Below are 14,058 nucleotides of genomic sequence, written 5' to 3'. Positions count from 1 at the left end.
GCTTAGAAGTAGTTTTAATTATTTTTTGTTTTGTTTCGGAGTAGCGACTTCTGATATAAGTCTCTTCACACTTAAAAGAGTAGTCTGAGCCTTGAATGTATTTTGTGTACTATTTTTGATCTAATTAAGTTTTTTTTTAATCTAATGAGAGACAAAGAGATTTTTACCATCGACAATGTTACTACTTTTTAATGAAATATTCCAGAATGAAAACAGAATGTAGGAATGTATATCACAACACATATGATATTACACATTATTACGCTTGTGTAAAGATCATATTCACATAAGAAATATATATTGGAGAGAAATAATTTGGGATAGCGTACTTAATTCAGATGTGATCGGTTTTACGAATTTTGCCGGTGCTACATCTAAGTTGTGTCGTACTATACCTACTATGTATTGGTAGTATCCATTGAAAATAACTGTCATGATGGACATGGTCTTATGTAACATTCAGTGTAATTAATAAGTTTGTATTTTCAGAGTACCACCGTCAGAGCTCTTGGTGCGTCTTGGAGAATACGATCTAGCCAATGAGGAAGAGCCTTACGGTTTCGCTGAACGACGCGTGCAAATCGTGGCCAGCCATCCTCACTTCGATCCAGCCACTTTTGAATATGATTTAGCGCTACTCAGGTTACGAATCACATTAGAAGTTTTTCCAGCTTCTTATCTTCACCCTTATACATGGAGATAGTCAATAGCCCTGTGCAATCCATTTTACGATACTAATTTATTGGAATTAAAAATGTGCCATGTACTTAAAACTATATAGATATAAATAAGCAATATATTTACACAATTTGGGTATATGGCAATCTGACGGATGTATAATGAATGCATTGCTTTCCAAATTTTGCACTAAATTTCTACCACCTTAGCAATTAAAGCTTCGTAGATATGTGTCAAACAATATATGACTTATTTTATCTATATACCACAAATAAGTCAAGATGGTCCAATCGAATGTTTAGAAACCGAAGTAGTATCACTGAGTTTTTAAGAGCTTAATTAAGCCGATAAATAAATAAATCATAGGGAAACTTGCACGTTTCGGATGGAATTTTGACGCACGTGAATCCATCAACTCAATAAACCCCAAAACTTCTTAAGAGGTGACTTCTTCGTGTAGCAGTGCTATATTAACAGGATTTTTGTTACTTTATCAATACAGATTCTACGAGCCAGTTACATTCCAACCGAACATCCTGCCGGTATGCGTGCCAGATGATGATGATGACTACGTAGGAAGAACGGCTTACGTCACTGGATGGGGACGGCTTTACGACGGTCAGTTACCATTGCGAACTTAAGTAATGAGAAATATAAAACGTTTTTAGGATAAAGACAATTTATAATTCATATTGAACCTTCGTCTAAAGTCAGGATCAGGGTCGAATAAGCTCTAAAAGCACTCGAGCTTTGAGTAGACCTTAGTAGTGGAGAGGAAATTTCTTTTTATAAAAATATATATTTGTGGCCAATAGAGGGAAAGCTAGTTTTAATGTAATTACGAAATTATTTAAAATTAGTAAATGTTGTTATTACCGTACTGTGGGGTAAGTTATTTTGCTAATAGAACGTTTAAACTGCCTCTAGCGTCTAAAATATTGCACTGTATATAGCGATCCTAGGTTCAAACCAGGCGAGGCAAGAAACTGATCAAACTAATCAAAGACATTTTTTGTTAGCCTGATAACCCAATTATTTTACTACTTTTCATTGATTGATTTATTCCTACGACAAACTAATAGTATCCAAACCTTTTATTTACCGACAAACCGCTGAACCGAAGTAGAATGAATCGAATCGGAACCCCCAAATGACCATCAACGCAAGCTAAACCGTAGGCAACAACTATTATATAATATAACCTTAAAAACTGACAACGATACTTGCACTGAGATAAATTAAAATCGCAACCTGGCATTCAGCGCCTCGAACAACGCGGTGTCACCGTTTTTATAGACATTTTTTAAATAATACTCCGTTATAGCGTTACTTTAGTCTTGACCTTGTGGATAAAATTAATTCAATGCTCCGTCAATTGTCACATCTATTGTAATATTCTCAAGCAATTACGTTTTAAGTGCGAGTCGAGATGGCCCAGTGGTTAGAACGCGTACATCTTAACCGATGACTACGGGTTCAAACCCAGGCAAGCACCGCTGATTCATGTGCTTAATTTGTCTTTATAATTCATCTCGTGCTCAGCGGTGAAGGAAAACATCGTGAGGAAACCTGCATGTGACAAATTCATAGAAATTCTGCCACATGTGTATTCCACCAACCCGCATTGGAACAGCGTGATGGAATATGTTCCAAACCTTCTCCTCAAGGGAAGAGGAGGCCTTTAGCCCAGCAGTGGGAATTTACAGGCTGTTGTTGTTGTTGTTGTTGTACGTTTAAGTAATGATACTATTTTTATTATGTGTCCCTATTTCTCAGAGGGTCCGCTTCCCAGCGTCCTGCAAGAGGTTGAGGTACCCGTGATCAATAATACAGCCTGCGAGTCCATGTACTTAGCGGCTGGGTACAACGAACACATACCGAACATATTCATATGTGCTGGTTGGAAGAAGGGCGGATCGGATAGCTGTGAAGGTGAGCTGACAAAGATTCCTCTGTTTTGTTTATTTTTTTTTTGTTATTGGACTTATATAAAAAAAGATCCGCTGAGTTTCTTTCGCTGGTTCTTCTCAGGCTAGGATATTTTCTTTTCCGAACCGGTTTTTAATTTGATAATCAATGAGTGAGTGTAATACTTCTATGTTGAATAAAGGAATTTGAGTTTGATTTTAATTAACGATAGCAATTTTATATTTTTTGGTGTTCATTTACACAATCATTTTAATCATACCGAATTCATATTTTGGTATTTGAATAATCAGATCGATCCTAACCTACACTACTATCCTACCTAAGTAAGGTTGAATTGTTGAAGGTTGAAGTTTGAAGGTTGGTCATAGTCTTAATCTAAAGAGCTATAATATTCCGAAAGTATAGTGGGATAGATCATCTTTGATACTTGATGCTTATTATTTGTTCTAATTATCAGGTGACAGCGGTGGACCGATGGTGGTACCACGGGGCCGTGATGGTCGCTTCGTATTGAGCGGTATCATATCGTGGGGTATTGGTTGTGCGGAACCAAACCAGCCCGGAGTCTACACGAGAATCTCTGAATTCAGAGACTGGATCAACCAGATACTGCAATTCTAGTGATCTTATTGTTGATATAGACAATTTTTGACGTTGATCGTTATTTTTTATAAATAGAAGATTATTAACAACACTTTCGTTAAATACACACACAACACAACTTAGATGTAGCATCGGCAAAATTCGTAAAACCGATCACACCCGAATTAAGTACGCTATCCCAAATTATCAATATTTGTTTCTTATATGAATATGATCCTTACACAAACTTGTAATATCATATGACCTTATATATTCGTTAATTTGACACGTCGATTTACATGCTCTTGCTTTCTCGGGTTGAACTGACGCGAGAATCTATAGCGACGAATAGCGTCGAATGGCGCGATAGGGAGCTATTGGTTGTATAAATCGGCAGTATTCGGTTTTATTACATTTGCCGATGCTACATCTAATTTGTGTCGTACTATACCTAATTGAGAAGTCTCATTACAAACCGCAAGATGAGTGTTATATTATATTAATAAAAAAGTTCTGTTTTAGAACGGTTTCTTTTCCATAACTTTGGCTTGTAAGTTACTAAGACAACAATTTTGATGTAAATTTGAAATAATTGTCAGATTGTAACATGGCCATAGCCTACTAAGAGTTAAACATTGCTAATACCAAGTGGATACATTTCTTACTAAAATACGTAGAAAACATGTAATCCTACGATAACTGAGTAAGTAAGTTTAAGTGACTTTTGTTATATTCGATTTTTAAAATAGGTTTTTTTTTACAACTTGATATATTGACAACGAAATGAAAGTTCGATGCAACGAATTTAAAAAAAAATGACCAAACAATTGTAACTTCGAATTATAAAAAAAATATTGTAAAAAATATATTTATTTACTTAAAATAATTTAATAGGTAATTTTAGATAGTAAAAAGTAGACAATAAATGTTAAACTGCCGAATTATGTGTAAGCTTTTTTTTTTTATTTTATTAAAACGCTTTTAACATATTCCGTCCGATTTAAAAATAGTTATTGTAAATATTTTATTTAACTGCATTTATTAATTATATTTATAAATTAGCCATAGCTATAAGAATCTCAGATTGTTTTTGTAACATTACAAATATTTATGAATAAAACAAATATTTTAATATCCTTTTTCATTTATGTCCTTGCATATTTTATTTAAAAAAAGAATCAAACAGATTTTTAAATTAAATATTATGTATTTTAAATTCTCCAAAAAATGTGGAACGCTTCACGATTTTGCGTGTCATCCTTGCGCAGGGGCCATGCTAATCTTCTCTGTATCGTTCCAATTTTAGTATATGTACTGCCGAAGCGAGTACAATTATCACGCTAGTAAAATTGTATATATAGTAAAGAACCCTAAAAACTTTGATAGCGCGATGCAGGAACGGGCATTTCCATAATTAAAACCTAAGCCATCCCTTAGGGTAAAATGACGTTACTAATAGTTCTAAATAGATGGCGTTTTAGCGCCGCCGCATCGCACACTCTCGTAATGATAGTAATTCAATCATAGATGGCGCTACTAACAATCCGCGTCCCTTATATTGTTATACTTATGATTTTATTATTAAAAATAATTAATAAATATCAATCTTTATCAAAGATTTAACCCACAAATACACAAAAAATAAATGTAAAATAAAACATTTGACGGATTATTTCCGTTACTAACCTTAAAAATATGTGCAGTCCTACATCGCGCTATTAACTTTTTTAGAACGTTTAAGTATAAGTACAAAAATTTCGCATAGTAAGTCGTACTCGCTTCGGCAGTACATATACTAAAATTGGAACGATACAGAGAAGATTAGCATGGCCCCTGCGCAAGGATGACACGCAAAATCGTGAAGCGTTCCACATTTTTTGGATAACTTACAATATGTACATATATATGTAAACATATTCACTTAACAAAATAATAAAATTGAAAAAATCTCTCCTTAAACGTCACAAATATACAAATTGTTCATTGTATTAAGGACAATTTTATTAAAAAATAGTCTAAAAGCATCAAGATATAGCAAAATATAATAGCATTTTTAAAGCAACCAACTAAACTGAATACTTAACACTTTTGCATCAGCAGACAAATATTCTTTACCATACTTGGATATTTCCATCAGAATTATTAACATTAAATTCTTAAATATCTACAAATATGAATTGAAAATAGTTACTGTATAAATCTTGACCGCGTGGAATGATGGCAAGAATGTTAAGAGCAGTTCCCCGTTGAATCGCAATTCAGATCCTCTGGAAAAAACGAACCAGCAATTCTGGCTTCACTGGTGACAAAAAAAGGCGAGGTGTTGTCTGTTGTTATACTTTTAATGTACAAAAAAGTAATTTTTAAATCAAATAACTGTCTGTACAAGTAAGAAAACAGATACATTAATTATTAAACAAGAATATGTGTTTTTCACACAATTAATTATAAGCTTAAGACTAATTTTTATTGCAATTATAATTTATCGTAAAGTCAAAGTTTAACGTTTAGAGGGAAAATAGGAAATTCGGAATTCAACTTTTTTGACAAATAAATTATTTAATTTTAAAGTAGAAGCCGAAGATAATCAATCACACAGCCATACAATATCAAACTAAATTGCTTTACTTTAAATTTCTAATAAAATATATTTAAAATAAAAACATTTTAGGCATTAGTTTCTTACAATGATATTCTAATAAAGACATAAGTTATATCCATACTAAACAACAGAAAAAAGTGCCGCACCGGGGACCGTTTATTTTAGTTTATTTTTACATTTCGTTAAAAGTAAAAAGGATAGCTTGATAAAAACAATAAGTAAAAGGGATAACTAGATGTTTTAATTACGCAAAACGTATTACTACGTAATTATGATGTATTATAACGTATTACTACGTAAAACAACTAAAGGCAAACGTCTCAATTAGGACGTTTTCTAGTCTTCACTTTTTGCGCGTTAATAACATATCTGTTAACTACAACATCATTGGTTCCTTCACTTATTTTAACATTAACATATAAAAGTATGCTGTAAATATATATCGAAGCTAGCACAATTTTATTAAATTTAAATGTTGGAAAAGTGTAACTACTGCCGTTTCTTCTCGGCATAATGAACATTCACTACATTTCGTACCGATGGTGACTTCGCTTAATATAATTTAAATTTTGTATAATGACAATTAAAAACTTTAAAAGTGCTTGTAATAGGCTACTTGATTTTTTTGTTTTATTTTGATTAGTGTCATAGGTACAAGTATATATTGCTTATAACTAAGAGATAATTCTTAAAAAATATTAAATTAATTAGTTTCTGTACTTATTAAGCTCTTATTTATTATCCATCTACTTAAACTACTGATACAGATGAAAAAAACAATTTGTGTCTGAAATCTGTAGCAAGTTAATTATGGATTATTTTACTTACACTTAAGACATAAAACCTTTTTTTAATTATAGAGAAAATACGACTCTATTAAATTAATGTCTTACTTAATTTTATAGCCAGAGTTAAGATGTAAGGATTCTAACAATAGCCCTATCCCACATACATACTTACGTATCATACATGTCAATTGCCAACATGTACCACGAAAACTTCTAAATTAGGCAAACATGTAAAATATAAGATATTTAGATAATCGAGCTTTTATATGGAGAAACCACGAAAATACGTACATATTTCTGTCTTCATGAAAATAATATAATTTGGGTCATCAATTTAACTAAATTTCTGTTTAAAAAATACGATTTTCAACTGAAATATATGAAACATTCCACAACTTAACCTTGCATATGTTATCAGTCTTTCGAGTTACCTATTATTTAATATTTATTGGATAAGCCAATGGAATCATTGCTTTATTATATAGAAATAAAACTATCTCTTAGTAAAATAAACTTCATAATTTTAAGGAGAATCTCCGCATAAAGAGCCTTTAATGGGATTTTAATTAAAAAAAAAAACAATAATATTTAAAAACGTTTATTTAATTATATAATCACTTCATATGTATCATGTGGGCGAGAGACCAGTCATGTTTCAATTCGACCGGTTCCTCTACTGTTACTCCAGCAGCTGTGACAACTCCAAGCTGGTAGCGCGGGAAGGAGCGGGCGTCACGGTAGAACAAAACCTCCATGCACTTGCGAACTAGAGCCCTGAAAGGCGATACATTATATAAATAAATAAATAATAAATATGGGACAATATCACATACATTACTCTGATCCCAATGTAAGTAGCTAAAGCACTTGTGTTATGGAAAATCAGAAGAAACAACGGTACCACAAACCCAAGACAACATAGAAAAGTAATGGTAATCCACATCGACTCGGCCGGGAATAAAACCCAAGACCTCGGAGTGGCGCACCTATGAATACACACCACTCGACCACAGAGGTCATATATGTTAAGTTAATACAGTTAAATAAACAGTACTTAGCTTATGCTACTAAAATAACAATATAATTAAAACTTATTGGTGTGAACCCTACATGCAACCCAACAAATTAAGGGATTTTTACTTGAATCAAATCTTAAACATTTCTATGAAGTGATAAAAAGTATAATGTAAATTATTATCAAGCTTGTTACATCTTCATACAAAATGTTTCAACTTCAGTAGTAGTATATCAAATATTATTACAATTTCAAATATTTCTCTACTTACTTAGCAGACTCTTCATCTAGGGGTCCCTTGTCTAGTGCATTACGGAGCAGTGGTGTTGCCATGTAAGCTCCGAGCCCAGTGGCAATTGTGGAATCTTCATAAGCTGTACCAAGCTTATCAACTGTACCTAAGAAGGGCTCTCCATCCTGAAATATAAGTTGTTTTATTTTCATATCTGTTTCTTCCAATTTGAAGGGTGCCATAGGCAAAGGAACATAACATCATAGCTCCCAAGGTTGGTTGGTATGCACCACTAGCATTGTTCAACAACAACAACAACAACAACAGCCTGTAAATTCCCACTGCTGGGCTAAAGGCCTTCTCTCCCTTTGAGGAGAAGGTTTGGAACATATTCCACCACGCTGTTCCAATGCAGGTCGGTGGAATTCACATGTGGCAGAATTTCTATGAAATTTGTCACATGCAGGTTTCCTCACGATGTTTTCTTTCACCGCTGAGCACGAGATGAATTACAAAGACAAATTAAGCACATGAAACAGGGGTGCTTGCGGGGGTTTGAACCCGCAATCGTCGGTTAAGATGCACGCGTTCTAACCACTGGGCCATCTCGACTCTCAGGAAATTGTTCATTTGTTTTAAATTTGTTAATTGTAAAACTACAATATAGAGTTAATTATTATTGCTAACCTGGATACCAGCAACAATGTAATTGTTCCACAAGGGATCCATCTTGCTACGCTTGTTGTACAGAACTCGTGTCAACCAACAGTGGAGAGAACGGGGTTTCAAGTGTAGTCCATCTCCAATACATTGTTCATCGATACTAAAACAAATATATCATATTATGTAAAATGTACTAACCCAGCAATACATCTGCAATTAAAAGTTTGTGCCTGTGTCATAATAAGGGTATAAACCGTTGATATTTAAAATACGTCCAACTATTGCATAATCAACTAATAAGAACAAGAAATAAAGAAAATACTATTTCTAAGACTTTTGTATAATATCTATTAACTATTGAACATAACAGATCATATTATTATATATTATTTATCCTTTTTCAGACTCATAATGTTAATATTTCCATTACAAATTTATCATTTATTAGTTTCAGCCCACAGTTTTGCCCTTGTCTCTTACTATTAATTATTATTACTATAAATATATATACTATTAATTATGATTTCTCCCACTACAAATACATTGATATTTTTGTGTGTTTTGTGAATAAAAGGTCACTCTTTGATCATTTTCATCATTACACCATTTTCATTTGCATTTGTCCAAGGCAATAAAGATGATTAGTCCATCTTGTTCTTTGCCTTCACAAGCTAATCTGTAGTACATTGGTTAGTTATGTTTTCTTTTAGATATTAGTGTTTCTTATTGTGTAGCTCCTATCCAGAGCATGTAAACAAAATTTGGTTTTAACCTTTTCTTTGTCATTTTTGCCAATACTTCCCTTCAATATGATCCGTTTTTATGCTCATACTTTATTTTTTATAAAAAAAAAGTTTTTAACCAAAATATGTACACTATATAAATTATAACTGATGATACTTACATTTTCTGTTCAATGATATCTTTCAAATACTGGTAATCAGCGTAATCACCCCCAGATCCGAGTAATATCAGATCATTCACCTTCAACACACGGGGACAGTCACGGAAGCGAGCCAGTGAACCGTATGAGCCGAGCGTGTCTCCAGCAATTACACAACCTTTATCGAACTTCAGACCAATCACTGTTGTTGTAGTTGTGATCGGATTTGCAGAGCTGTAAAAATATCAAAAAGTTTTGTTTCATAAACCATAGCAAATATAACATATTGGCTAATGAATGTAAATCATGAAATGGATCAAGTTTTTTCATTTGTATTTATTTTGAACAACCTTCGCGTATTTAGAAATGATAAAAGTTTACAATTATGTATGATAATTTCAGTCTTCGTCTGAGTTCAGAGGAACAGTCATTTTTAAAATTCGAACTTTAGAATATGTTTCGTTTCTGTTAAATAGCCTATAACATATACACAAAAGTATAGAAAAAACTTACTGAGCTTTGAAATCTTGAGCTGTGTGGTTTATGTGTCCAAATGATGAGGAGTTGCCTGGAAAATTATAGAAGGCTCCTGGAGATGGACCATTTTGCCATAGGGGCGCTGGGTTCATCATATCCCCCATGAAAGCCATTTTATTTTATTCCTTTAAATTTATTGACTATAATATTGTTCAAGCTCGAATCTTTATTTTACTGAATGACAAGCGGCATCGAATATGATTATGAATTGAAATGACAAACACTTTTTGAACTTGTTACGTTTTACGGTATCTTTATATAACTTTCAACATTTTTTTAAATTTTCTAATTATTACTATTTTGTATTTAAAACAAAAAAGTAGCACAATATTTAGAAATTTAAAAAAATTAGAATATATTATTATGTTTTTACTTAAATCGGAATGTAATTATCGTTTAGAAATGCAAACTCCATATATTTTACTGTTACTAAAAACCTTAAATTATTTTTAAAAATAATACAAGTAATTGGTACATTAATATGATATAAAATAAAATGATATATTAATAAGGTTTATTGGTGAAAAATATAAATAAAATAGAAATAAACAATCACATAAAATACCTTTACTTTTTCCCTTTAATAAAAAAATATATGATATTAATTAAATAATTATGTTTATGTGGAATACAAAATAATTTTATTATTGAGTAAATTCATTGTTTTAAAAAAAGCTTTGAAAATAAGGTCTTAAAAAAAATATTGAAGTTCGAGCTCCAATGCGTTGCTAACTTCGCTACCTAACTTGTTTCTGAACTGCCAAATCGCAATACTCTGCTATGTTCGTATAGAGGTTCTTTCAATTTCCTCTTCAAAAAATTGACACAACAAAATGTCTAAGAGAGGTTCGTGAAAAATAAAATATCCGTTTGAATCTCTTTATAATTAGCGAAAATTGTTCTGTAACGATGTGAAATGTAGATATTGTACGATATATATTGTGAATGCATGTTTATTTCCATTTAATTTATTTTATTACATGTGTTATGGTAAAGTGAAAGATGTATAAAGAGTGCGTTTTTAATGTTTTAAGGACGTGGTGGTTCCGCGGGAGCGAAGTTCCGTATCTCACTGGGTCTCCCAGTGGGCGCCGTTATTAACTGCGCAGATAACACAGGTAAAATAATAAGTACAACTTAGTACTTCATCATAACCTTACTTTGCAACTACAGTTATGTTAACTATTATTGGATGCACTAGTGATGATGCTAATATATTAACACGTTGTGTTTTGAATCATGATGATATCTTCCTTGGCTGTGTCTGAAGTCATCCAGTTAAATAAAAATGTGTTGATTTAAAAAAAATAGGACATGATCACATTGTTTTGCTCATGGAGGGAAATATATACAGCAGTTTTTCTAAATTACACGTTTAATAATGTGTACATTTAATAAAAGATATAGTAATTTAAATTACCCTGATAATTTATACTTTCGTTTATTTTTGATTTGATGTCATACCAAACACATTAGTGACTTGGCGACTCTAATACCATAACATTCGTAGTTCAAATATTTAATGTGTTTTTTTCATTTTGTAATTAAGGTGCAAAGAACCTGTATGTCATCGCTGTGCAAGGTATCAAGGGTCGTTTGAACAGACTGCCAGCAGCCGGATCAGGTGACATGATCGTAGCCACTGTCAAGAAGGGTAAACCAGAACTCAGGAAAAAGGTTTGTATTATGCCTGTTTTAAAAAAAAAAACTGAATATAACTAATTAAAAATAATAAATAGATTCGCATTTAATGTCTGAACATTGAGAAAATGCATTCCTGACTTAGATAATATTATATAAATTGATCTGATAAATTTGAGCAATATTTGCATTTTTACAGTTTTATCTCACATTTAATCTTGTAATAATATAAGCTTAGAATAATTGATGTCAGGAATTAATTCTCTGTCATTAAAGTCAATTATATTTATTACGCTTTCTAAAAGAGAATTATGATAAAATGCAATGATGATATGCCGATGGTTTCGCTAAATGTATAAACAGATCTGTAACAAACAGTATGTTGATATTGCCTTGGCTGACTGAGCATTTTTATCTATAAAAACCAATACTAGGTCTTTGAATATACAATTAAAATAATACATGAAAATTACAAATGCATATTTCAAACATACTTACCTTATTCAAAAACCTCATTGAGATGGGTTATAATATAATAAATAAAATTATTTTTGGGATGTAGACTATTATAAATTTTGCCTTATATGTAATTTTCTCATATTAATATTCTGTTGTTGACTAAAAATATGCCATGGCTTCAGATAAGAGTTAAATTGATTTTTTAACAATGCTTGTTCTCAGGTTATGCCGGCAGTGGTGATAAGGCAGCGGAAACCATTTAGAAGGCGTGATGGAGTGTTTATATACTTTGAAGACAATGCGGGCGTCATAGTGAACAACAAGGGCGAAATGAAGGGATCAGCTATCACAGGCCCCGTGGCCAAAGAGTGTGCAGATTTGTGGCCTCGTATTGCTTCAAATGCGAGCTCAATAGCTTGAAACTAATATACGGCTAAGGAAAAATATTCGTGTTTTTATTACAATTTAAACCCTAATAAATATTATATTTTAAATTATGAACTTGTTTCATGGAATGATTTTTTGTTGTGAAGTAATCAATATCTTATTAAATTTTGATAAAAGATTATTATTAGATATTTTAAATTAGTTTGACAATATCCTTCCTTGTTTTACTAGTTGACTAATTTACCAATAAAAGGCTAATTTTCAATATCTGATTCTTCCTTGATTAAACTTCGATTCTTTGTAGGTAATACTCCAAATAGTATGAACTGTAAACCATGTGTTGCTATTCCTTTGATATCTATTATTTTTTTTCGAAATATACTAAAGCAGCAGTCTGCAACCTTTTGGTAGGCAAGGGCCACAAGGTGGCAAAATAAAGTATAGGCGGGCCGCAGTCATGATATTAACCTTAGAAGCCCAATCCATAGATAAATGAAATGAAATGACCTAAATAGGAAACTGACTACACAAATTTTAGTGTGATATCTAAGGTTGCATTTGAGATGCTATTTTTTGTAGAATTAATATATTTGTCAACTTTTTTACAAAACATTCACGGGCCGCAAGGAAGATATTCGCGGGCCGCGGGTTTCCGACCGCTGTACTAAAGCATTCTCTTAAGGCATATGTATGTAGGTTACCCTATATAATACGAAAGCAATCCGAATGGTAAATGACCTTTTAGAATTGAGACGCGTGGTCCGCCCGATAATGGTAGCGTCGGCAGAGAGAAACTTTTGAAAAGTCAGAAATTATTTCTGTACTAGAACATATACCATAAAATCATAAATATAATCTGCTAAAACCTAAATTCAAAAGCTACGCACAGCTTTTTGCGGCTTTGCTAGACTAGGACAACTATTTTGCAGAAATTGCAGTCCCCACTTCCCTTTGATCGAGAAACCTCATTGTTGATGAAGGTACTTTGACAAAAATCTGTTTGTCACGTAACGCGCGGCCTCGCTAATAATATAAAATACAAGAATTACTGTTTAGCTTTTTTGACTTAACCACTAGACCAATTTTGATGAAATTTGTTACAGAGCAATTTTGAACCCCAGGACGAACTATGACATAGACAATTTTCTCCTATGTAATACTGTTAACTTCTAAATCCTATTTAATATGATCTGTTCTTAACACCCTTGAAGGGGTAAATTAGAAGATTAGGTTCGTAACCTACGTTAAATATTTTAATATTAAGAAAACTTCTTAAAGTGGCATGGGATCGAAGGTTTTACTTCTGTTCTGTTTTATTCTTCTATTCTATAATTAATAATTTTATATATATAATTAATGGAACTATTGTTATTAAATAATAATATTTATTTAAAAGCGTTAAAATGGCGCAATTGCAACCTTTAAGGATTATACTAACTCGAGTTCAAGTGGCGGTATAGTTCTATATTGCACAAATATTTACGAAAATACAAATGCGCTCTTGCCTCGAATAATCCGATCATCAGATGGAATAGCACACCAGACACGACTAGAAATAGTTTGAGTTAGCACCAATGGCTGTACATGTATTTCTGAACGCCGGATTGTAAACACTGGACATCCTGACTACTTCCGAAAATTTCTCGACGGAATAATTTACAG

The 14,058-nt window shown here is 32.3% G+C and overlaps 3 protein-coding genes and 2 non-coding genes across 5 annotated transcripts in view; 3 read left to right on the top strand and 2 right to left on the bottom strand.

Annotated features, from left to right (window-relative positions):
• The window catches only part of LOC124541210 (serine protease filzig), a 46,701-nt gene extending 43,015 nt beyond the window's left edge, over positions 1-3,686 (top strand). Inside the window, exons 7-10 of the mRNA XM_047119081.1 lie at positions 490-642; positions 1,181-1,296; positions 2,455-2,610; positions 3,065-3,686. Of these exons, the coding sequence (XP_046975037.1) occupies positions 490-642; positions 1,181-1,296; positions 2,455-2,610; positions 3,065-3,228 (589 nt within the window). The 3' untranslated portion in view covers positions 3,229-3,686. The remainder of the gene's footprint in view (positions 1-489; positions 643-1,180; positions 1,297-2,454; positions 2,611-3,064) is intronic.
• Positions 3,687-4,412: 726 nt separating this feature from the next.
• LOC124541323 lies at positions 4,413-4,519 on the bottom strand. Its single transcript, XR_006967233.1, has one exon. It is a non-coding gene; the product is annotated as a U6 spliceosomal RNA (small nuclear RNA).
• Positions 4,520-4,960: 441 nt separating this feature from the next.
• LOC124541321 lies at positions 4,961-5,067 on the top strand. Its single transcript, XR_006967232.1, has one exon. It is a non-coding gene; the product is annotated as a U6 spliceosomal RNA (small nuclear RNA).
• Positions 5,068-7,161: 2,094 nt separating this feature from the next.
• Positions 7,162-10,139, bottom strand: LOC124541069 (proteasome subunit beta type-4). The gene is made up of 5 exons (XM_047118886.1): positions 9,886-10,139; positions 9,394-9,606; positions 8,514-8,649; positions 7,866-8,011; positions 7,162-7,353 (listed from the first exon to the last, which is right to left on the bottom strand). Exons 1-5 carry the CDS (start codon positions 10,020-10,022, stop codon positions 7,194-7,196), a joined length of 792 nt encoding a protein of 263 aa, XP_046974842.1. The 5' UTR covers positions 10,023-10,139; the 3' UTR covers positions 7,162-7,193.
• Positions 10,140-10,622: 483 nt separating this feature from the next.
• Positions 10,623-12,455, top strand: LOC124541214 (60S ribosomal protein L23). The gene is made up of 4 exons (XM_047119086.1): positions 10,623-10,755; positions 10,944-11,027; positions 11,459-11,586; positions 12,232-12,455. Exons 1-4 carry the CDS (start codon positions 10,743-10,745, stop codon positions 12,427-12,429), a joined length of 423 nt encoding a protein of 140 aa, XP_046975042.1. The 5' UTR covers positions 10,623-10,742; the 3' UTR covers positions 12,430-12,455.
• The last annotated feature ends 1,603 nt before the right edge of the window (positions 12,456-14,058 follow it).

The sequence above is a fragment of the Vanessa cardui genome, chromosome 27, assembly GCF_905220365.1.
Source record: "Vanessa cardui chromosome 27, ilVanCard2.1, whole genome shotgun sequence".
Classification (NCBI taxonomy): domain Eukaryota; kingdom Metazoa; phylum Arthropoda; class Insecta; order Lepidoptera; family Nymphalidae; genus Vanessa; species Vanessa cardui.
This window is presented reverse-complemented; position numbering and strand designations above follow the sequence as displayed.